Genomic DNA, 25,998 nt, shown 5'->3' with positions numbered 1-25,998 from the left:
GATATGCAACAACCAATGCAAAAAAATGAAAACAGTATACTTCATAAAACAATACAAAATGACAGTTGTTTATGATATTTAGTGATGCAGCATATCAGTGAGTTAAGGTTTAGATCTACTTTAAGAAAATAAAATGTCTGGTGTAACATGTACCCACTAAATTTTGGTTAATTATATACGTGTATAGATTGAAATCTTCAGATGATTTGCTTTTTATTCTTGGGGTTTTCACTGTTCAAAGAGGTTTTTTTTATAGTAAATGTGAATGCTTTTAATCTACATTAATATTTGAGGTGTGTTGATGCTTTGCCATCTATTAAACTAGGAGGACAGCGTTATAGTAATGTCAGACATCCAAGCTCATAAGACAAAATTACTGGGTCTTTGTCAAAGATCAAAGTGGCCAAACCCAATTCTATGAGTGTATAAAAGGTAAATGTCTGTGCTATGGATATAGAAGAAATTGTTCACATCTCACAGCACTTCAAATCTAGAATAACACAACATTGCCCTCTGATAACTAGAAACATGTCTCATCAATCTCATCATTCTACCCACAGCGGCTCTGCACACAGGAATTTCAGCTCCTCCTCAGCTTGCTTACCATCAGCGAGCAAGCACAGCATCAACCCTATCAGCACAAAAAAAGTCTCAATTGGCCACAAAGTCTTTCCAAGTTTTGGTAGTAAAAGTGTGTACAGCGTTGTTTCTGGAGGACATAAGATGTCAGTTGGAGGGAGTCACTCAGCAAGAATTGGACATGGATATGGACATAGCTTTGGTGGATCTAACTCTGCAGGCATTGTCCCTGTTACAGTGAACCAAAATCTTTTGGCACCTCTGAACCTGGAGCTTGACCCAAATATCCAGAAAGTGAGAACAGATGAAAAGGACCAAATCAAGGGTCTTAACAACAAGTTTGCCACTTTTATTGACAAGGTAATTGACAACTAAGCTTTTTTTTTATAAGGTTTTTAATGTATCATGTCTGAAAAATGTAACATCATATAACAGGATACAGATAATCTGCTAAATCTAGACACATGAATACCTTACACTCATATAAATACAGCAGTTAAAATGTATAGTTTTACCCCGGTAAGCAGTAACGCATCATGAACCACATGTTGGCAGGGTTACTTTTTGCAGGGTTTCTTTTATGTTTTGGATTTGTGTCATTAATTTAAAGCTAAGCATGGGTTCTCCAAACTATATATTTTTGCTAAACTGCACAACATGAGTCTTTTTGTACTCTAATGCCCCGTACACACGGTCGGATTTTCCGATGGAAAATGTCCGATCGGAGCGTGTTGTCGGAAATTCCGACCGTGTGTGGGCTCAATCGGACATTTTCCATTGGATTTTCCGACACACAAAGTTGGAGAGCAGGAGATAAAATTTTCCGACAACAAAATCCGTTGTCGGAAATTCCGATCATGTGTACACAAATCCGACGGACAAAGTGCCACGCATGCTCAGAATAAATAAAGAGATGAAAGCTATTGGCCACTGCTCCGTTTATAGTCCCAACGTACGTGTTTTACGTCACCGCGTTTAGAACGATCGGATTTTCCAACAACTTTGTGTGACCGTGTGTATGCAAGACAAGTTTAAGCCAACATCCGTCGGAAAAAAATCCTAGGATTTTGTTGTCGGAATGTCCGAGCAAAGTCTGACCGTGTGTACGGGGCATTATTGTTAGTCACCTTGTCTGTATTTGCACTTGGTTAACAAGATGACATATGCTTGGGATCACTTGGTTTATAGTGAAAGTTTGCCTTTGTATCTCGATATAGATCACTTGCTATAAATACTGCTGAAATTCAGGCAAACAGCTAAAAACACAACTAAAATACACATATGTGAAATGTTCTATTTGCCAACTATTATGTAGCTACTGGCTACGCCCCTTCCAGACAACACAGCCAAGAGGGTGAAACCTCCTCATCTGATACAATTTAAAGTATATGTAAAGCATACCTTTTTTAAAACATTTTTTAGAAAGATTTGCTTCTGCTCACTGTTGTACCTATAAGACATGAAGTTAAGGGAAATCTCTTAAATTGCATACAAAGGGGGGGGGGGGAGAACACCTAGAACACCTAGTCTACAACTCTCTGGGCTGCTACTTTAACAATAACTTTTTAACCTCTAATGACGTGTACACGAGCGGAATTTCCTACTTTTTACGTTGAAAATTCAGACGGACTTAGATAGAGAACATGTTCTATATTTTTCCGATGGAACAGATTACTTTCGGAAAAAATGCTCGTCTGTATGCTGTTCCGATGCACCAAAAACGATGCATGCTCTGAAGCAAGTATGAGACGGAAGCTATTGGCTACTGGCTATTGAACTTCCGTTTTCTAGTCCCGTTGTACGTGTTGTACGTCACCTCGTTCTTGACGGTCGGACTTTGGTGTGACCGTGTGTATGCAAGACAGCTTGAGCAGAATTCTGTTGGAACTCCGTCGGAAAAACCTTCAGAGTTTATTCCGACGGCAAAACTGGTCATGTGTACAGGGCATTATAGTCTGACTTTAACCCACAACACGCCACAGAACACCTCTTCTAAAATGACTTAATAAGTAATAAAACCAATGGCCTACTACCAGACCTTTCTGTTGCCCTTGACATAGTTGACCACACACTCATCCTCAAAAAAACTCCCCTCCCTTGGCCTCCAAGACTCATGCTAATTTCTGGTTCTCCTCCTATCTATCTAAGCATTCCTTTAGTGTCACCTACAATCTTCTTCTCTCCTCTTCCTCTTATCATAAGGGTCCCCCAAGGCTCTGTCTTCTGACCCCTTCTATTCTTTCTTTACACCCCCTCCCCTGGTCAGTTAATATGTTTACATTGATAAATATGCTCCACTGGTTTTCACTCTCCCAATGAGTAAAATTTAAAATGCTAACAACAATATACAAAGCAACTCTGACCTCATCTACATCACCAACCTTGTCTCAAAAGATCACCATAACTTAACATCCACTTCCATTGCTATGCAGATGACACCCAGCTCTACCTGTCCACTAAACCTTCTACCACCCTTCCACCCAAATCCATTACCGACTGTTTACAGGAAATTAAATTCCTGGATTTCTTCTAACTTTCTCAAATCAAATATTGATAAAACCAAGGTTCTCCTCATCGGCACGCAATCTACCCTGACAAATTTAACAGTTTTTCAGTTAATATTGATAACTCCACAGTTTTCCCTTCACCTCAGGTAAAGAGTCTGGGTATCATCCTTGACAATACACTATCTTTCCAAGACCACATCAGTAATGTTACTTGGTCAGCATATTTCCATTTATGCAAGATTAATCACCTGTGTAAATTCCTCACTCCTGCATAGATTATTGTAACTCCCTTCTTTTTAGTCTTCCTCTCAAGTCCCTCCATAAACTACAACTGGTTCAGAACTCTGCTGCCCACATCATCACCAGAACCCCCTCTTTTAATCATACCACTCCTGTCCTTCAGCACCTTCACTGGCTTCAAGTGATCGATGTAAAGGGCCAATCACATCGGTCTTTTACCATATGATTGCTCCATCCAATGACGGTGCGATCGCTTTGTCAGCAAACTGGCGTCATGCCCAGTTCAGCTCTCTTCTCTCCTCACACCAATACAGTGTGTGAGGAGAGGAGAGAGACACTTTGGAGCAGCATGAGCTCAGTGCTCATCAGTGCCACTACAGTGCCATCAGTGCAACTACAGTGCTTATCAGTGCCCTGCAGTGCCACCAGTGCCCATCAGTACCGCTATAGCGCTCATCGGTGCTGCACGGTGCCACAACAGTGCTCAGCAGTGCCACTACAGTGCTCATCAGTGCTCATCAGTGCCACTACAGTGCTTATCAGTTCCCTACAGTGCACATCAGTGCCCTACAGTGCAGTGCCATTAGTGAGTGCTCATCAGTGCCACTAAAGTGTTCATCAGTGCCGCTACAGTGCTCATCAGGGCCACTACAGTGCCCTAATAGTGCTCATCGGTGCAACTACAGTGCTCATCAGTGCCACTACAGTGCCCTATTAGTGCTCATCAGTGCCCAATTGTGCACATCAGTGCTCATCAGTGCTACCCTATTAGTGGATCCTCATCAGCGCCCATTAGTGCCATAAAAATGTGTAAAAAAATGCGTTAAAAAAGGTTTTCATTTTCTTTCCACATTTTCCAAAAACTTGTGGAAAAAATGATACGTTCAAAAGACTCATTATGCCTCATAGAATATATGTTGGGGTGTTTACTTTCCAAAATGGGGCCATTTTGGTGTCATATTTGAGTGAAAAGAAGGACAAACATTTCATATGATTACAGTGTTGCATGACTGAGTAATTGTCAATCAAAGTGTGAGAGCACTGAAAGCTGAAAATTGGCCTGGGCAGGAAGGGGGTATAAGTGCCCAGTAGGCAAGTGGTTAATCTAGCATATTCTGTCTGACTTGTTTTTGTAATTTAATGTATATTTAATGTATATTTATTTTATTAATTTATTTTTTGTGGTTCTGTTGCTATTCTTGCAAGGTGACATGGGGTGTTCTGAAAGGCACCTATAAAATGTATTTTTAATATCATAACTATCCTCCTTGGGGTCCTTTCACACTGGGGCGGGGGCGTTGTCGGCGGCAAAGCGCCGCTATTGTAAGCGGGGCTTTACCGTCGATATTCGGCCACTAGCGGGGCGGTTTTACCCCCCTGCTAGCGGCCGAGAAAGGGTTAAAACCACCGCAAAGCGCCTCTGCAGAGGCGCTTTGCTGGCGGTATAGCCGCGCCGTCCCATTGATTTCAATGGGCAGGAGCGGAGAAGGAGCGGTATATACTCTGCTCCTTCACCGCTCCGAAGATGCTGCTAGCAGGACTTTTTTGCCTGTCCTGCCAGCGCATCGCTCCAGTGTGAAAGCCCTCGGGGCTTTCACACTGGAATTAAAGCAGCGGCACTTTCGGGTCGGTTTGCAGGCGCTATTATTAGCGCAATAGCGCCTGCAAACCGCCCCAGTGTGAAAGGACCCTTACATTCTTAAGACCTCCTGTTCTCTAGCTCCCTCATTGCCTCCTCCCAAGGTCATATGGGAGGTCACTGTCTCACACCCTCTAGAACTCATCTCTTTAGAAAAGCCTATCCCTCTTTTATCTAGCACCTGAAAAATTTCTTTCTGGAACACCTCCACACAGTTACTACCTCTTGTATCACTTGCCATCCCTTTTTGGATTGTAAGCTCTCACCAGAAGTCTTCCCAACCCTTTTGTCTTAAATTGTAACTGTACAATTGCTCTTTAATTTGTAAAGTGCTGTGCAGACTTTTGATGCTGTATTAATCCTGTATAACAATAGCAAACAAACAACAATACTCTATCCCAAAATGAAAAAAAAAGTTTTGTCTTTAGAAATACTTTACACGATTTGTCAAAAGCTGAAGTACAGGCTATTGTCTAAAATCACTGATTCCCTGATTCCATTTTATTTACATTCATATAGCAGCTGTAGCCTTTACATTTGCATATAAATTTTTGTATCTCACATCATCATAAAAAAAAATCTCACTTCGATCCAGGGATCATGTTATTGTAGAGCTCTTCTTTAAAAGTACACTCACATCAACTAGAAAATTAAGCCTTTTAAGACTTCTTCAAAGCAACTTTGTACTTGTACTAAAGCAATGGAATTAAAGGTAACCTCATGCCTGTTGCCACCTTTTCCACACCCCTTCTCAGTTATCTGCTGCTGATTTGTTGTCTTTCTAAGAGTCAAAATTTTAATGGAGTTAAGCCCACCAACTTCCCTTTATTTGAAAGGACTTGAAGTTCGTAATTAGCCACTAAGAATACACAAAACTCCTGCCAATATGTTGTGCAAAGCAGGGGGTCCTTCTGTGCCCCATATCCACAAATATTCAATGTTTTATGGACCAACAGTGGTAAAAGGAGGGAGCATGGAAAAGGCAAGATCATATACTTTAGAGATCATGTACATGTGTCTGCTGCACAAGATTACTACTTTTCATTACTTTAGAGTCACTTTGCAAATATAAGAAAAGCATTACATGCAAGTAAACATATTATTATTATTATTATTATTATTATTATGATTTACAGTGCCTTGAAAAAGTATTTAAACCCCTTGACATTTTCCACATTTTGGCATGTTACAACCAAAAACATAAATGTATTTTATTGGGATTTTATGTGATAGAGTAGACCAACACAACATGGCACATAATTGTGAAGTGGAAGGAAAATTATAAATGATTTTCAAAATTTTTTACAAATACAGTAAATATGTGAAAAGTGTAGCATACATTTGTATTCAGCCCCTTTACTCTGATACCCCTAACTAACCAATTGCCTTCAGAAGTCACCTAATTAGTAAATAGAGTCCACCTGTGTGTAATTTAATCTCAGTATAAATACGGCTGTTCTGTTAAGCCCTCAGAGGTTTGTTAGAGAACCTTAGTGAACAAACAGCATCATGAAGGCCAAGGAACACACCAGACAGGTTAGGGATAAAGTTGTGGAGAGCAGGATTAGGTTGTAAAAAAATATCCCAAGCTTTGAACATCTCACGGAGCACTGTTCAATCTATCACCTGAAAATGGAAAGAGTATGGCACAACTGCAAACCTACCAAGACATGGCCGTCCACCTAAACTGACAGGCCGGACAAAGAAAGCATTAATCAGAGAAGCCGCAAGAGGCCCATGGTTACTCTGGAGGAGCTGCAGAGATCCACAGCTCAGGTGGGAGAATTTGTCCACAGGACAACTATTAGTCGTGTACTCCACAAATCTGGCCTTTATGGAAGAGTGGCAAGAAGAAAGCCATTGTTAAAAGAAAGTCATAAGAAGTGTCATTTGCATGTGGGAGACACAGTAAACATGTGGAAGAAGGTGCTCTGGCCATATGAGACCAAGATGGAAATTTTTGGCATAAAAGCAAAACGCTTTGTGTGGCAAAAAACCAACACTGCACATCACCCTGAACACACCATCCCCACCGTGAAACATGGTGGTGGCAGCATCATGTTGTGGGGAGGCTTTTATCCAGCAGGTACAGGGAAGCTGGTCAGGGTTGATGGGAAGATGGAGGGAGCCAAATACAGGGCAATCTTAGAAGAAAACCTGTTAGAGTCTGCAAAAGTCTTGAGACTGGGGTGGAGGTTCAACTTCCAGCAGGACAACAACCCTAAACATAAAGCCAGATCTACAATGAAATGGTTTAGATCAAAGCATATTCACGTGTTAGAATGGCCCAGTCAAAGTCCAGACCTAAATCCAATTGAGAATCTGTGGCAAGCCTTGAAAATTGCTGTTCACAAATGCGTTTGAGCTATTTTGCAAAAGACAAATGTGCAAAAATGTCACTTTCTAGATTTGCAAAGCTGGTAGAGACATACCTCAAACCACCTTTCGCTGTAATTGCAGTGAAAGGTGATTCTACAAAGTATTGACTCAGGGGGGCTGAATATAAATACACGCCACACTTTTCACATTTTTTTTGTAAAAAAATTTGAAAACCAATTATCATTTTCCTTCCACTTCACAATTATGTGCCACTTTGTGTTGGTCTATCACATAAAATCCCAATAAAATACATTTTGTTTTTGGTTGTAACATGACAAAATGTGGAAATTTCAAAGGGTAAGAATACTTTTTTAAGGCACTGTATATAGCGCCAACAGTTTGCGCTGCGCTTTACAACATGAGGGCAGACAGTATAGTTAAAATACAATTTAATATAGGAAGAATCAGAGAGCCCTGCTATGTAAATTACCACTGCAGACATGACACACATATTCCTTTTTACTGCTAGGTGAGATTTTTGGAACAGCAGAACAAGATGCTGGAGACCAAATGGGCTTTTCTACAAGAGCAGAAGAAAGCCAGGTGTCAGATTGAACCTCTGTTTGAAGCTTTTATCAGCAACCTCAGGAGACAACTGGAGAGTCTCACATGTGAAAAAGTTCGCCTGGAGGCAGAAAGAAGGAACATGGAGGAAACAGTGGAAGAATTCAAGGCAAAGTGAGTATTGAACAAAAAAAGAAGTGGCTGAAGTGAGGTTCAATGTAGAAAAATGTAAAATAATGTAAATAATAATTTGGGTGGCAAAAATATAAATGCAATCTATACACTGGAGGAGCACCTCTGGGGGAATCTAGGATGGAAAAGGACCTGGGGGTCCTAGTAGATGATAGGCTCAGCAATGGTATGCAATGCCAAGCTGCTGCTAACAAAGCAAACAGAATATTGGCGTGCATTAAAAAAGGGATCAACTCTAGAGATAAAATGATAATTCTCCCGCTCTACAAGACTCTGGTCTGGCCACACCTAGAGTATGCTGTCCAGTTCTGGGCACCAGTCCTCAGGAAGGATGTACTGGAAATGGAGCGAGTACAAAGAAGGGCAACAAAGCTAATAAAGGGTCCAGAGGATCTTAGTTATGAGGAAAGGTTGCGAGCACTGAACTTATTCTCTCTGGAGAAGAGATGCTTGAGAGGGGATATGATTTCAATATACAAATACCGTACTGGTGACCCCACAATAGGGATAAAACTTTTTTGCAGAAGGGAGTTTAACAAGACTCGTGGCCACACATTAAAATTAGAAGAAAAGAGGTTTAACCTTAAACTACATAGAGGGTTCTTTACTGTAAGAGCAGCAAGGATGTGGAATTCCCTTCCACAGGCGGTGGTCTCAGCGGGGGGCATTGATAGTTTCAAGAAACTATTAGATAAGCACCTAAACAACCACAACATACAGGGATATGTAATGTAATACTGACATATAATTACACACATAGGTTAGACTTGATGGACTTGTGTCTTTTTTCAACCTCCCCTACTGTGTAACTATGTAACTCTGTAACTTCCCTGGATTAGTGATCTGACAATATTTCCTGTCATTATTGACCACAATATAACTGTCAAACAGGGGTATATGTTTAAAAATCCATTGTATTCCTGCAGATATGAAGAAGAGGTAAACAAACGTACAGCTGCAGAGAACGAATTTGTTAGCCTTAAGAGGGTAAGTGACACATAAAACAATAACTTAGGCAGATCATCCTTATTGCATCTCAGGGCTGCTAATCTAAGCTGTTATTTCTCCTTGAGGTCATTATCAGTCTTGTAAAATTCTTGCAGGGGACGTTGCTGGGAGCTCAGTTTCTGTTGACATATGCATGACCCTGTGGGCAGGCTTTTTAGAGTCAGGGCAGCACAGGACTAGGGGATAGGTACTGTATTCTGTAGTTCAACAGACAGGGCTGACCCCACTGCTTGAGACTGGAAAAGGCTCTGTGTTGTCACCCCAAACAGGAAGCCAGGAGCACACTGGAGTTTTGGTAAATCAAAAGGTATTTTTAAAGGGTGTGTGACAAGTTGAGGCTTTGTAGCTCATTGGTAGTGCCAAAACAGTGAGGTTACTCCATGCCAGAAGTAGTTTTCAGGGCTTTCCTGCCTACTTTTATTTAAAAGAAAGTCACCCTGCCACAATGGAATAGATCATGGGTAAATGTGCATGTATTGCAGACATGTATAGAAGAGATAATGAGATGTATGGAACAAGTTTTTTTTTTTTTCATGTTCAGTTTGCCCAGACATACCATTTAAGTCATTTGTTTGAAGGAAGCTTTGTGTGTACCTGTTAAGGTACACTTGTGTACCATTTAGAAGAGATATTGGTGTGAGTGCATGTGTGCATTTGTGTGGATCATTAAATTGCAACCTTCAGCACAGCATGGACTACAGAGAATGCCATATTGTTCTTGAAAGGTGCTGGAATGCATCAGTGCCTTATAAGTTAATTATTAGTTATTACCGTAATGTCAACTATTATAATATGAACATATTATATGCTAATATTTTAATACATATATAAGCTCTTTAAACATTTTTCATTTTTCTAATATGTTTTCCATTTTTTTTTTATCATTGACATAATTTTCCAAACACAAAAACTACTTTTTTTAAAAAAAATACTTCTCTTTTATCTTTCTCCTGTTCTTAGGATGTAGATGCAGCATTTATGAATAAGACAGAACTCCAAGCTAAAGCAGACTCTCTAACAGACGAGATCAACTTCCTGCGTGCACTGTTTGATGCGGTATGTACTATTTCACAATAATGTCAATCAAACAATCATTCAAACTTAATTTTCATGTATTGTGGATTTGAGTGAATTCTGATTTTATCCTTGGCTGCATTTCATTTGCATATTAGACCTATTCCTATAAATGACAGAAGAAACAAGGCAAAATATTTATTTTTCACACCATCCACTAGTCATCTTCTGTAAGCTTATACACACCATTATATTCAAAGCTAGTACTTGTATAAAAAGGTGATCTTAGCAGGTGTTTTTTTTTTTTTTTAATGCAAGCAGTTTAATAACTTGCTTGACTGGCTATCAGTCTTATGCAATCCCTATATAACAGGGATCAGATGGAGAATGAGAGAAGCAGCACAAGGAACCAGTCAGCATGCTGATCGGAGAACAGAATGACCCAGGGATGAACCGATCACGCTGCGACTTCCCCTTTCACTGTTTAGTTACAGATTGGGGAGAGGGGCAATGCCTGTAAGAGTTACAAAAATAAAGCAGAGGAAACTACAGTCTCCTGTCCTGCCAGACAAGGCTAGGTAAATCTCAGAAATCCGAATACATTTTGGGACTATAGGGACAGAAATACAAATCTTTTGTTAGGTAAGACCCCTTACACATGAGGCTATCCAGCTGCATTTTGACATACTACCTGACATACTACCACTACTACAGGTGTCTGGATGCTGTCCTCTCAAGGACAGAATGCAGCTGGACGGTCTTGTGTGCATATTCAGTGTGCATATTCAGATAGGGATCTGGTATGGGTTTTTGTGAGACCCCACATTCTTTTTGTTTTTTTTTGCATGAAGCCACCCTTCGCATCCATAGCAGACTCTTATCAAGGATAAGAGTCTGGTATGTACACTTAGGGAATACTCCACATTGTTTCTTTTCTGATATGAATGTTTAAAGCAAACTCCTTGTTTAAAAAGAGCACAAAGTGGCCAGGAGATATCATTTAACATGTTGAGCTGGAGTCCAATTTCTGGATAAAATTTGAGAAAAGCAGAACATAATGATATTTTACCGTTTTCTATTGTTTACAGGAAATTTCTCAAATGCAAGCCCAGATCTCAGACACTTCAGTTATTGTGTCCATGGATAACAGCCGAGACCTGGACCTTGACGGTATCATCTCTGAAGTCAAGAATCAGTATGAAGAGATTGCTAAGAGGAGCAGATCAGAGGCTGAGATATTGTACCAAACTAGAGTATGTGTTTTCAAAACATACCTTTCAAAAATGTTACCTGGAATTAAAAAAAACTCAGATAAACACTGTTTGCATGTAAATTTACCACATAGCATAACCCCAACTGCATTTCAGAAAAAAAAAACATTCTGTAAAAAATCTACTACCATATAACACATTATTTGCTGGATTTCCACCTCAGACAACATTTTATAGATGATATTCTAAATTAATAGTCTTTAAATGCTTAGTATGCCTAAGTAAACCTTACATATCTGGTAAAGTAGAGGGAAATGTAAGCAACAGCTAATTTCCTTATTGATTAACTAGAAGTTTGAAGAAACATATTCATTTTAAAAATTGCTTCTTTAATAAAACACCTACATGTTATATTACTATCTGTTACATATATTACTATCTGTTGGCTCTTGGGAGCCAAGTAAATTTGGGTATAATGCTTAAAAAATTGGGTTCCTCTCCCTAATTTATTCCTATTTATGATCCCCACTGGCAGTTTTTTTATGCTGTTTTTGTTTTAATACCCACTCTTTCCAAAGTCATTAGGCTGGTTATGTGATGCCACAGCTTCCCTTTTCATCTTCTCTGCTTCTCTAGACTGGGTGGTCCCTACTTTGAATGAAGGGTGCACTGGTGATGCCCCATTAGGAAGTGGGGCAATGACACAGTAGAATTCTTAGTCTTCCAGGTTGAATGATGTCAACTCGATAGACTGAGAACATCCTCTGGGCAAGAAGAAGTACTGTGGGTCACAGCTGCAGTTTTTGCTTTTTCTTGGGTACCTGGGGGACATTTAAAAAAATAAATAAAAGTTTGGCCCTGAATTGGGCAAAAAAATGTGTTTTCATTGTGTTTAATTACTGTTCATAGTATACAGTAACTGGATATTTCTAATTTTTAGTATGAAGAGCTGCGTATGAGTGCTGGAAAACACGGAGATCATCTACAAAATACCAAGCATGAAATTGCAGAACTTACCCGTGTCATTCAGAGACTTAAAGGAGAAATTGAAAGTGTGAAGGATCAGGTATAATCTGTTTTGATTTGATTTTTGTTTTGCCTGGACTGGATGTTAAAACAAGTATTCCTTTCAAAAATGTAACTCTACAAAACATTCTCATTAAGAAACCATGCCTATCCTTGCTAATACGCTCATTTTACATAAATACTGTTCACTGACATCATACTTTTTTAATCAATCCACTTCATGCCCACTGACATTTGTTTTTTAAAATTCACATCATGGTAGCATACTTGGCAACATTTTCATCACAGTCACCGGTATACTGCCACCCCTGCCCACAGCCCACACGCATCTCCTTCCAAGCAGTCCTGAATCTGAGCAGAACTTGTCCACTTTCCAATGGTCCTGTACAGATCACATCCACTTTCTGGGTGGCCTTATTTCTAATTATGCAGCAAATGCCCACTCGCAGGTACAATGTCTTTAGTGATGCTCTAATTTTGGGAAGCAGCTTGGGACACAGCATAATCAGGACAGAACAGCTGGAAGTGGGATTACCCCAGCAAATCTGCGACAGTTGGCATGTGTTAGTTTTTTACTTCTTTACAAGGCAAAACTTAAAAAAAGATTGTTGGGCTTTAGAAAGACAAAATACCCTCTCTAGTTAAACACATACCCATTTATATAACAAGTGAGACAATTTCTGAACCTAGGTAAATTATTCTTTGTATCTGATTTGAGAAATATGAAGACAGTCAATTAGTACTGGAAAATAGCATTTTTTTTTACTTTAAATTTTGAATGAACTAGAAAATAAGAGAATTCAAGTGTGTGCCACATGATTTACAAAAAAGGTATAATATCATCAATAGGCACCATCATCCTGAATATGAATAAGACAAAAAGTGGGATTGAAAGAGAAACCAGAGCAGAGACCTCTCCAATTGGGTCCTGCCTCTTTCAGAGGGATTGGGACTATTGCGGTACCAGGAGGAATGTAAGAAGACTTTGTTTAAAAAATAATAGATTTATTTCAAAATAGCAATAAAAAAGTCCTGCAAAGGACACGTAATATACATCATCATGGTTTAACATACACAAAGAACAGTGATTGTTACAGCATTGTTGACACTTAGTTAGTAGAACTAATGCCCACACAGATGCATGGACAGAGGTTGTATAGTATAATACTTGCAGACGTGACCTCTACAGTTTCGCGGTCACAGTCGCTTCTTCAGGAGGCGTCTGATAGTATATAATCAACCTATAACCTCAAGGGTTTTTGGAGCGATACTGTGAGACGCCCTCAAGAGGCGTTCCCCCGAGGGCAAGCCAGGGAGGCAAATTGGGGTGATACGTTGCTGTAGTATTAAAAGCTAGACTCAAGGGCTGCTGGCACCCAGAATGAAGTGACTAATGCAGCTGATGGCCAGTAAGCCACACCGCAATGCCAAGGGGAGTCAAGGGGCTCCGGGTGGTGCCGGTGGAGTGCTGGGTGTCCGCCTGTGACGTCACAGGCGGACACCCAGCACTCCACCGGCACCACCCGGAGCCCCTTGACTCCTCTTGGCATTGCGGTGTGGCTTACTGGCCATCAGCTGCATTAGTCACTTCATTCTGGGTGCCAGCAGCCCTTGAGTCTAGCTTTTAATACTACAGCAACGTATCACCCCAATTTGCCTCCCTGGCTCGCCCCCGAGGGAACGCCTCTTGAGGACGTCTCACAGTATCGCTCCAAAAACCCTTGAGGTTATAGGTTGATTATATACTATCAGACGCCTCCTGAAGAAGCGGCTGTGACCGCGAAACTGTAGAGGTCACGTCTGCAAGTATTATACTATACAACCTCTGTCCATGCATCTGTGTGGGCATTAGTTCTACTAACTAAGTGTCAACAATGCTGTAACAATCACTGTTCTTTGTGTATGTTAAATCATGATGATGTATATTACGTGTCCTTTGCAGGACTTTTTTATTGCTATTTTGAAATAAATCTATTATTTTTTAAACAAAGTCTTCTTACATTCCTCCTGGTACCGCAATAGTCCCAATCCCTCTGAAAGAGGCGGAACTAGAAAATAAGATAATTTATCAGATGTTTACCTAACGTATATGTCAAACCAAAATGTATTCTAGTTTTGGATAGAATGGGGAAGGATTAGAACACCTGCCTGTTTTTTTAAAGCTATCCTGGGCTCTGTAAGATACATTTCCTTCAATTTCTGTCTTTTTTACAATGGTTTTACCAGACAAGAAGTTAGGAAAAATCTGACAGGGGTTCTAGCCTTCCCCTACGCCTCAAAAAAAAAAAAATTGACTTGCTTGGGTCAGTGTTGCTTTCAGAGAGCTCCCTTCATTTCATATCTGGTAAAAAAATTGCCAGAAGGACAGGGGGTGAGAAGAAATCTTTCTAACCTAGCCCTGGATAGCAGTAAAAACTTGCCAGGGTTTCTAACACTTTCTTTTCTGTACAAAACTAAGAAAACAGTTTTATCTTGACCTAGACTATAATTCATCTATCCCCTAATTCTTAATGATGGACAGGCTGTCCCTTCTGAGAAAAAGAAGAAACAAAATATAATTTCCCTAAAACACTCATATATTATCTACCCTATATTAACCAGATATTTAAAGTGATACAAAAGTCTCGTTTTTTTTTCCTATAAAAATAACAAACATGTTATACTTACCTGCTCTATGCAGTGGTTTTGTACAGAGAAACCTGGATCCTCCCCTTCTCAGGTCCCTAGAATGCATTAAGATGAAAAAAGTCTGCCTTTACAACCACTTTAAGGTTGAATTTGATTTTTTGGAGTTTGAATTAGGCTAGGGATATTCCTTCATAGTTACATATGGTTACATAGTCTGGTTGAAAAAAGACATAAGCCCATCTAGTTTTCCACAAAAAAACCCCCCAAAAAAACAAAACACACATACATTGAAAACCTTGATATACATAATCCTATCCTATCCTATCCTGGATCAACTTTACCTATAAATATCATAAATATTAGTATCCATCATCCTTTATGCAAAGATTATGATAGAATAGAGCTCTTCTAACGTCTCCTATGAAAGTAATCTCCAAGAAAACTATAGTTGTATTTGAAAAATCATATTAATGTGCCCCTCAAATGGTCAACTAAAGGAGTCCTGCCAATAATATGTCTTGTTGGAGATGTAAAGATGTCACTGTTATTTACTCACATATGTGGTATTCTTTTTATTAATGAAGTGTATGCAAACTCTAAATAGGCAATCACATGGCCAATTAAAGTAGCTCACAGGGCAAGCTGAGGATGCCGCTGTTAAATGTGAGGCAGTGGCTTGCCGTAGACAGAAAAATAGGTTGATATGAAGTGTGTACCAAAACATACAGTGGGGATAGAAAGTATTCAGACCCCCTTAAATTTTTCACTCTTTGTTATATTGCAGCCATTTGCTAAAATAATTTTTTTTCCTCATTAATGTGTACACAGCACCCCATATTTACATAAAAACACATAATTGTTGACATTATATATATATTTAACTCAGGTGCTGTCCATTTCTTCTAATCATCCTTGAGATGGTTCTACACCTTCATTTGAGTCCAGCTGTGTTTGATTATACTGATTGGACTTGATTAGCAAAGACACACACCTGTCTATATAAGACCTTACAGCTCATAGTGCATGTCAGAGCAAATGAGAATCATGAGATCAAAGGAACTGCCTGAAGAGCTCAGAGACAGAATTGTGGCAAGGCATAGATCTGGCCATGGTTACAAAAAAATTTCTGTTGCACTTAAGGTTCCTAAGAGCACAGTGGCCTCCATAATCCTTAAATGGAAGACGTTTGGGATGACCAGAACTCTTCCTAGAGCTGGCCGTCTGGCCAAACTGAGCTATCGGGTGAGAAAAGCCTTGATGAGATAGGTAAAGAAGAACCCAAAGATCACTGTGGCTGAGCTCCAGAGATGCAGTCAGGAGATGGGAGAAAGTTGTAGAAAGTCAACCATCACTGCAGCCCTCCACCAGTCGGGGCTTTATGGCAGAGTGGCCCGATGGAAGCCTCTCCTCAGTGCAAGACACATGAAAGCCCGCATGGAGTTTGCTAAAAAACACCTGAAGGGCTCCAAGATGGTGAGAAATAAGATTCTTTAGTCTGATAAGACCAAGGTAGAACTTTTTGCCTTAATTCTAAGCGGTATGTGTGGATAAAACCAGGCACTGCTCATCCCCTGTCCAATACAGTCCCAACAGTGAAGCATGGTGGTGGCAGCATCATGCTGTGGGGGTGTTTTTCAGCTGCAGGGACAGGACGACGGTTGCAATCGAGTGAAAGATGAATGCAGCCAAGTACAGGGATATCCTGGAGGAAAACCTTCTCCAGAGTGCTCAGGACCTCAGACTGGGCCGAAGGTTTACCTTCCAACAAGACAATGACCCTAAGCACACAGCTAAAATAATGAAGGAGTGGCTTCACAACAACTCCGTGACTGTTCTTGAATGGCCCAGCCAGAGCCCTGACTTAAACCCAATTGAGTATCTCTGGAGAAACCTAAAAATGGCTGTCCACCAACGTTTACCATTCAACCTGACAGAACGACAGAACTGGAGAGGATCTGCAAGGAGGAATGGCAGAGGATCCCCAAATCCAGGTGTGAAAAATGTGTTGCATCTTTCCCAAAAAGACTCATGGCTGTATTAGATCAAAAGGGTGCTTCTACTAAATACTGAGCATAGGGTCTGAATACTTAGGACCATGTGATATTTCAGTTTTACTTTTTAATAAATCTGCAAAAATGTCAACAATTCTGTGTTTTTCTGTCAATATGGGGTGCTGTGTGTACATTAATGAAGAAAAAAATGAACTTAAATGATTTTAGCAAATGGCTGCAATATAACAAAGAGTAAAAAATTTAAGGGGGTCTAAATACTTTCCGTCCCCACTGTATTTAACAAAATACTAATTATAGACAGTGCTGATTTTCTTTTCCAGCTGCCTCTAATGTTTTCAAAAGAAGATATACTGTGCAAGTGTGCATCCAACACTATAATTCCTATGGTGTCCTCAGGCCTATTTAAGAGGGCACAATATACTCTTTATCTCTATTTAATTACACATTTTCTTTTCCTTGGTATCTCTGACAGCGCGCAAAACTGGAAGCCGCCATATCAGAAGCTGAAGAACGTGGAGAGGTGGCAGTCAGGGATGCTAAGAACAAATTAGTTGAACTAGAGGAAGCTCTACAGAAAGCCAAGCAGGACATGGCTCGCCAACTGAGAGAATACCAGGAACTGATGAATGTTAAACTTGCTCTGGATATTGAGATCGCCACCTACAGAAAACTGTTGGAAGGAGAAGAATGCAGGTATGTACCTTTTCACAACATACAAGCATAAATAAATAAACCACCATTTGTTGGCTTGGCTGTTGGCGTGTATTGAGTGATATTGTAGTCCTTTTTCGCTATCAACTGCTAACAAAGTAGAAAGGGCATAAGCACCTTAATGTGTCTATTAATGGGATTGCAAAATAATCAATGTAACGAGCCCCTTGCTCGCTCGGTTCCACTCTCTCGACACTCCTCTGCAGCTATTGAATCAGATTGCAACGTCTGATGGTTCGGTCATCCAATGCTCCGGGATTAGAACTTCAGCTATGTGCCGTTCTAACCCAGTTGTGATAGCTCAGAACAAACACCAGGCAGGCTGTATGTAAGTTCAAACAGGAATCTCTTTTATTGCACAAAACAGGCTCTTTTATACACTAAAAGTGGCGTTGCAGACCTCCTGCTCATATTACTCTAACAATACAGCTGTAACCTAATTAACCTAATTAACATGAGTTAATTAACTAATCCCTTTAGACAGCCTAGATGACTCAGACATGACCTTTAGGCCAGACTGGCAGTCTTGTAGTTCAGAAAATCCAATCAACAGTATCACAATAGCAGAGTTAATTAAACACAAACAACAATGGGGATCTAATGACTCTTAGATCCCATGCTAGAGACTTATTTACAATACACATTTTAGCAGACAACAGACAGGTAGCTGGAATTGATGACATCAGCGTCTCCTAACAGTGTTTGTCCCAGCATTATGAATCAGCCACTATTCCAAGCTTCATGACAATACTCCCCCCTGGGAAACAGTCCAACAGCCACAGTGGGACCCCGAACGGGTCAACTCGAGAATGTTGGAAAAGTAGTCTTAAGGTTCCAGGTCCGTCTGCCGGGATAACCCATCCACATTCCCGTTTTGAGGCCCTGGCCGATATTGTATGGTGAAATTGTACGGTTGCAAAGCCAGGCTCCACCTTAGTAATCGGCCGTTCTCTTCCTCCACCCGGTTAAGCCATATCAAAGGATTGTGGTCCATCATGACGGTAAAAGAACGTCCATACACATAGGGCTGCAATTTCTTTAAAGCCCAGACTAAGGCCAAACACTCTTTTTCCACGGCAGCATATCCAACTTCACGGGGTAACAACTTGCGACTGAGATACGCCACCGGGTGCTCTTTCCCGTCATCGCCAACTTGACTTAGTACGGCTCCCACTCCGAACATGGAGGCATCTGTATGAATGACAAAGCGTTTGTTAGGATCGGGTGCTGCCAGTATGGGAGCTTGCGTTAGGGCGGTTTTTAACTGATGAAATGCTGTCTCGCACTCCGGGGACCACAGGACCTGTCTAGGGAGAGTCTTTTTGGTCAGGTCCATCAGGGGTTTTGCTATGTCACTATAGTGGGGTACAAACTTCCTGTAGTACCCTACTGTCCCTAAAAATGCAAGTACCTGTGTCTTGGTTCTGGGAACTGGCCAGTTTAGGACGGCCTCGATTTTTGCAGGTTCTGGCCTCTGCTTCCCACATCCCACTCTATGTCCCAGATATTGCACCTCAGACATCCCGATATTACATTTGTCTGGCTTCAGGGTCAGGTTAGCGGCTCGGATCCTATCTAGCACTATTCCCAGGTGTCTAAGATGTTCCTCCCATGTCTGGCTATAGATTGCGATGTCATCAAGATATGCACATGCAAAATCTTGCAGACCATCGAGGAGTTCATCTATCATCCGCTGGAAGGTAGCCGGAGCATTCTTCATTCCGAATGGCATTACCCGAAACTGGTAAAGGCCGAACGGGGTGATGAAGGCCGACTTTGGAATTGCTTCCGCTTCCAAGGGAATCTGCCAGTAGCCTTTACAAAGGTCAATAGTCATCAGATAATGTCCCTGAGCTATTTTGTCCAGCAATTCATCCACTCGGGGCATAGGGTAGGCATCTGTCACAGTACAGTCATTCAGTCGCCTATAGTCCACACAAAATCGGGTCGTGCCATCCCGTTTTGGGACTAATACTACAGGGGAAGCCCAGGGGCTTGCCGATGGTTCGATCACCCCTAATTCGAGCATCTCCCTAATCTCTGCTCTTATCCCTTCTTGCACTGCTCCGGGAATCCTATAGGCTGGTTGTCTCAGGGGCTTCTGCCCGGGGGTCTCTACTTTGTGCACAGCTATGTGAGTGTACCCAGGGAGTGCCGAGAACAACTCCTGCCGGTCCTGGAGTAATTCTCTGGCCTGTTCTCGTTCTTGGGATCCTAATCTATCTCCTAGCCATATATCTTCCACACCCCTGGAACAGTTACTGATTTCGGGAAGCTCCAGCATCGGTAGATATGTAGAGTCCCCGGTGGCAGGAGCGCATATGGCGGCTACAGCCTCAGTCCTCTCATGATAGGCCTTCATCATATTAATGTGGAACGTCCTCTTAATGTTTGTGTCTGCACAGCTGGCAACCACGTAGGTGGTATCGCACAGCTGTTTTACCACCTGAAAGGGGCCCTGCCAGGAGGCCTGTAATTTATTTTGCTTCAGGGGTTTTAGTACCAGGACTTTCTGTCCGATATAAAAGGTGCGATTTCTCGCAGACCGATCATACCAAACCTTCTGCTGACTCCGGGTCGATTGCATATTCTCATGGACTAGATCGGTAAGTTCCCGCAGGCGCTCCCTGAGTTCCAAGACATAACTAAGGATGGGGAGGCCTTCTGGATCCTCTACCCCCTCCCACTGAGCCCTCACTAAGTCTAAGGGCCCCCTAACCCTTCGCCCATACAACAGCTCAAATGGGGAAAACCCTGTGGACTCTTGGGGTACCTCTCTATAGGCGAACAGTAGATGGGAAAGATATTTCTCCCAATCCTTCCTACTCTCCACGAAGGCCCGAAGCAGCTGCTTCAGGGTCCCGTTAAATCTCTCACACAGTCCGTTAGTCTGAGGGTGGTAGGGGGCGCTCTGGAGGGGTTTAATCCCATAGAGACGCCAGAGCTGCTGCGTCAGCTCGGTTGTGAACTGGGTACCCTGATCGGACAATATCTCCTGGGGAAACCCTACCCTAGTGGATAAGGGAATGGCCTCCGGGTAGCGGGTGGCGTAATCCACCACCTTAAGAATATACTTCTTCCCAGTGGCACTGGGGCAGGCCAGTGGGCCTATAATATCAACCGCTATGCGGCTAAAGGGTTCTCTAATGATCGGCAGGGGTTGCAGCGAGGCTTTTGGGTGATCCCCTGTCTTCCCTACTTTCTGACAAGTCTCACAGGTCCGGCAGTATTCTCGCACCTCAGCATGTAACCTGGGCCAGAAGAATGCATGAGACAACCGACTCCGGGTCTTAGCTATCCTTAAATGTCCGGCCAAGGGATGTCGTGAGCCAGCCGCAATAGCTCCCGTCTGTATTTCTAGGGTACAACTAGCTGTTTGTGGGGACCCTGTTGCTTACCGGTACCCATTCCCTCAGTGTAACGATATAGAAACCCCCCCACTCTATTCTGTCTTCCCCCAACCCCCCTGGATCCTTGCCCGCCCTGTCCCGATAACCAGCTAATGTTGGGTCATTCTGAGTCTCTTGCCTAATGTCGGAGGGAGAATACCAGGACGCAGGGTTGTCAAGTCGGGGTAACGTAGGAGGATTTGGTCTTACCTGGGTCCCCATAGGAGTGGAGTTGCCTTGAAGTTGGCTCTGATGTCGGGTGGTCACGGCCATGGCGGCCTCTGGGGCATATGAGGAAGTCAAATGCCCCAAATCGTTCCCCAAAAGTACTTCCGCGGGTAACTCACGTAGTAATCCCACTTGCACTTGTCTCTCCCCTGAGCCCCAATCCAAGAGGACTTGGGCGGTGGATAAATGTAGCACCTGGCCCCCTGCTACCTTGACTGCAACAGTCTGGCCGGTCCGGGCCGACTGGGGAATCATGTGAGGCTGGATGAGGGTAATCGAAGCCCCGGAATCGGGGAGTCCCTGGGCTGGCTGCCCATTAACCCATACTGCCTGACGATGGTGCTGCCGATTATCTCCGGCAGCAGCTTGGATGGGATCAGCCTCAAAAAGTTTGCCAAACTCTTCCTGAACATCTCGATGGTTGGGCTCGTTCTGGAAGCAACGAGCCACTGGTCTGGATGGATGAGCAGTCTCTCGGTACCTCGTGGATCGGGTAGGACAATATCGCTGCAGATGACTGGTTTGGTTACAGGTATTGCACTTAGGTCCGTTAGGAGGGTTGGGTCGGGTTGGGGGTCTAGAGGCAGACCACTGAGATACTGAAGTTGGGTTAGAGGCTGGTAAACTGGGCCGAGATAGTGGATAGCACTCACTTTCGCCTGACCTTCGAGAGTCCAGACATTCATCAGCTAAAGTAGCCGTTTGCTGTACAGTCTGTGGTCGCTTATCTTGCACCCAATCCCGTACTACCGGAGGGGTGTGGTTAAAGAACTGTTCTAAGAGTACTAGCTGGGTGATGTCCTCTATGGTATTAGTGTGGCTTCCCTGGAACCAGCCCTTAAGGTTTCGCTGCAGACGATGTGCCCACTCCACGTATGTTATGTTGGCTTGTTTCCGGGATTCTCTAAACTTACTCCGACTGACTTCGGGTTTAATGGCAAATTGGGCTAGCAGAGCTTCTTTTACCCGGTCATAATCTTTAGCGTCCTCGTCCTCCAGGGCCCGATACGCATCGGCTGCTCTGCCAGTCAAATTACTCGCCAGTAAGGCAACCCAATCTTGGGACAGTACATTATGTATCTGGCATAGTCTCTCAAAGTCCTGCAGGAATGCTTCAATTTCCTCCTCTCCTTCCTTAAATAGTTTGAACGCCCGAAAGGGCAACTTACGGAAAGGCGCTGTATCTTTAGGTGTTGTCTTCAATTGCCGTATTTCCGCCATTCTCCGCTCATGTTGTTGCTCTAGTTCTCTCTTTTGTCGCTCATCCTGCAGCTGGATGTCTTTAATGGCATTCTGTTTGGCGGTTTCTGATGGGTTAGCACCATATAATGCCAACCGCTCTCGAACTCGTTGCTGAAACAAGTCTTCAACTGACCGGGGTCCCGCATCACCATCCCTCTGATCCATCTTGGCTAGCTCACTGATCAGGGTGGCCTTGTTCTTTGTCTCACCGGTCCCTCCACGGCTCTCAAGTAAGTCTTTCAGCATGGCTCTCCTGCAGGCTGCATAGCTGGCCATTCACTGTGGTGGTTTGGAGTGTCCCAGTAACTGGAGAGCAAATCCCACCGCTGCCAACCAATGTAACGAGCCCCTTGCTCGCTCGGTTCCACTCTCCCGACACTCCTTTGCAGCTATTGAATCAGATTGCAACGTCTGATGGTTTGGTCATCCAATGCTCCGGGATTAGAACTTCAGCTATGTGCTGTTCTAACCCAGTTGTGATAGCTCAGAACAAACACCAGGCAGGCTGTATGTAAGTTCAAACAGGAATCTCTTTTATTGCACAATACAGACTCTTTTATACACTAAAAGTGGAGGTGCAGACCTCCTGCTCATATTACTCTAATAATACAGCTGTAACCTAATTAACCTAATTAACATGAGCTAATTAACTAATCCCTTTAGACAGCCTAGATGACTCAGACATGACCTTTAGGCCAGACTGGCCATCTTGTAGCTCAGAAAATCCAATCAACAGTATCACAATAGCAGAGTTAATTAAACACAAACAACAATGGGGATCTAATGACTCTTAGATCCCATGCTAGAGACTTATTTACAATACACATTTTAGCAGACAACAGACAGGTAGCTGGAATTGATGACATCAGCGTCTCCTAACAGTGTTTGTCCCAGCATTATGAATCAGCCACTATTCCAAGCTTCATGATAATACTCCCCCTTGGGAAACAGTCCAACAGCCACAGTGGGACCCCGAAAGGGTCAACTCGAGGATGTTGGAAAAGTAGTCTTAAGGTTCCAGGTCTGTCTGCCGGGATAACCCATCCGCATTCCCGTTTTGAGGCCCTGGCCGATATTGTATGGTGAAATTGTACGGTTGCCAAGCCAAGCTCCACCTTAGTAATCGGCCGTTCTCTCCCGCCACCCGGTTAAGCCATATCAAAGGATTGTAGTCCATCATGATGGTAAAAGAGCGTCCATACACATAGGGCTGCAATTTCTTTAAAGCCCAGACTAAGGCCAAACACTCTTTTTCCACGGCAGCATATCCAACTTCACGGGTTAACAACTTTTGGCTGAGATACGCCACTGGGTGCTCTTTCCCGTCATCACCAACTTGACTTAGTACGGCTCCCAGTCCGAACATGGAGGCATCTGTATGAATGACAAAGCGTTTGTTAGGATAGGGTGCCGCCAGTATGGGAGCTTGTGTTAGGGCGGTTTTTAACTGATGAAATGCTGTCTCGCACTCCAGGGACCACAGGACCTGTCTAGGGAGAGTCTTTTTGGTCAGGTCCATCAGGGGTTTCGCTATGTCACTATAGTGGGGTACAAACTTCCTGTAGTACCCTGCTGTCCTTAAAAATGCAAGTACCTGGGTCTTGGCTCTGGGAACTGGCCAGTTTAGGACGGCCTCGATTTTTGCAGGTTCTGGCCTCTACTTCCCACATCCCACTCTATGTCCCAGATATTGCACCTCAGACATCCCGATATTACTTTTGTCTGGCTTCAGGGTCAGGTTAGCGGCTTGGATCCTATCTAGCACTATTCCCAGGTGTCTAAGATGTTCCTCCCATGTCTGGCTATAGATTGCGATGTCATCAAGATATGCGCATGCAAAATCTTGCAGACCATCGAGGAGTTCATCTATCATCCGCTGGAAGGTAGCCGGAGCATTCTTCATCCCAAATGGCATTACGAATTGCATAGCCACTATTCCAAGCTTCATGACAATCAAATTGACTTTTAAAGTTCTGTTTACAAAATAAAAAAAACTAAAAATAAAAAATGAATGAAGAAGAGTCAAAATAATATTTTTTCCATTAATAGTTAATAAGACATTCTTGTTCTAACTAAAATTAATCTCTTTTTATCTTTTAGGATATCTGGAGAGGGAGGTGGTGCTGTTAGTATCTGTAAGTATAATATTTCTACAGAAAGTGTAATAAATATTCAACAGATGCTTTATACTTTCAGAATTCAACTTTATAAATTCCTGTTCCATTTTAAGTCAGAATTTTGATTTCAGCAATAGCATAGCATACAAAATACTACATTGTCCTTGGGCCCATTCCCATTTTTGTGGTGCTTTAACATGCATTTGTTTTAAATGGGCAGTCAACACAATGCATGTAAAAATGCACCAGCACCATTTATTCCCAAAACAGCACATCAGCGCATGGAATGTGTGTTGTTGTGCGCTTAAGTGGAGATATGTTACTATGTACTATATATGTGCATTTGGATGTGATTCTGAATGAATGGCAGCACACCACAATGCAGATATACACTTTTTATTATTATTATTATTCAGGATTTATATACCGCCAACAGTTTACGCAGCGCTTTACAATATGAAAGGGAGACAATACAGTTATAATACAATACAATACAATAGGATTAAGAGGGCCCTGCTCAGAAGAGCTTACAATCTAATAGGGTGCGGCAGGTGGTACAAAAGGTTGTAACTGTGGGGAATGAGCTGGTGGAAGTGGTAGGAGATTAGTTGGAGACGTGATAGGCTTTCCTGAAGAGATGAGTTTTCAGGGATTGCCTGAAGGTAGTAAGAGTAGGGGATAGCCGGATAGATGGAGGTAGCGAGTTCCAGAGGATGGGAGAGGCTCTGGAGAAATCCTGGAGACGAGCATGGGAGGAGGAGATGAGAGAGCTTGAAAGCAGGAGGTCTTGAGAAGAGCGGAGAGGTCGATTTGGGTGCTATTTGGAGACAAGATTAATAATGTAGCTTGGGGCAGAGTTGTGAATGGCTTTGTATGTTGTGGTTAGAATTTTGAATTTAATTCGCTGGGTGATTGGGAGCCAGTGTAGGGATTGAAGTAGAGGGTTGGCAGACACTGAGCGGTTGGTAAGGTGGATAAGTCTGGCAGCAGCATTCATGATAGACTGAAGAGGGGATAGCCTATGGAGAGGTAAGCCAATGAGAAGGGAGTTGCAATAGTCAAGGCGAGAGATAACAAGGGAGTGAATGAGGAGCTTGGTGGTTTCATTTGTTAAAAAAGGGCAAAAAAGGGGTAAAATATTCAGTAGTTTCCAATGCACTAGTCTGAATTAGCCCAAAATCTCTTCATTATATTTTCAGCATCTGTTAACTTTTCACACATTTGGTAACTAATTCTTTGTATTCTTTTTATAGCTGTACTACACTCTAGCAGTGGAGGATCCCGTGGAGGGAGTGGACATCATCACAAGAACGGATTTAGCTCAAGCAGTCTGTCTAAAGGGAAATACAGTTCAGGACATGGCCATAGTTAA

The 25,998-nt window shown here is 42.4% G+C and overlaps 1 protein-coding gene across 1 annotated transcript; it reads left to right on the top strand.

Moving 5' to 3' along the window:
• The first annotated feature begins 528 nt into the window (after nt 1-528).
• On the top strand, nt 529-25,998 carry LOC141127253 (keratin, type II cytoskeletal cochleal-like). Its single transcript, XM_073613533.1, has 9 exons — nt 529-939; nt 7,814-8,022; nt 8,967-9,027; nt 10,009-10,104; nt 11,151-11,315; nt 12,214-12,339; nt 17,412-17,632; nt 24,610-24,644; nt 25,880-25,998. The coding sequence occupies exons 1-9, from the start codon at nt 529-531 to the stop codon at nt 25,996-25,998; spliced, it is 1,443 nt and encodes a 480-aa protein (XP_073469634.1).

This window comes from Aquarana catesbeiana, linkage group LG02 (genome assembly GCF_042186555.1).
Source record: "Aquarana catesbeiana isolate 2022-GZ linkage group LG02, ASM4218655v1, whole genome shotgun sequence".
Taxonomy (NCBI): domain Eukaryota; kingdom Metazoa; phylum Chordata; class Amphibia; order Anura; family Ranidae; genus Aquarana; species Aquarana catesbeiana.
The sequence above is the reverse complement of the archived record's forward strand: the minus strand, read 5'-3'. Positions and strand labels throughout refer to the sequence as shown.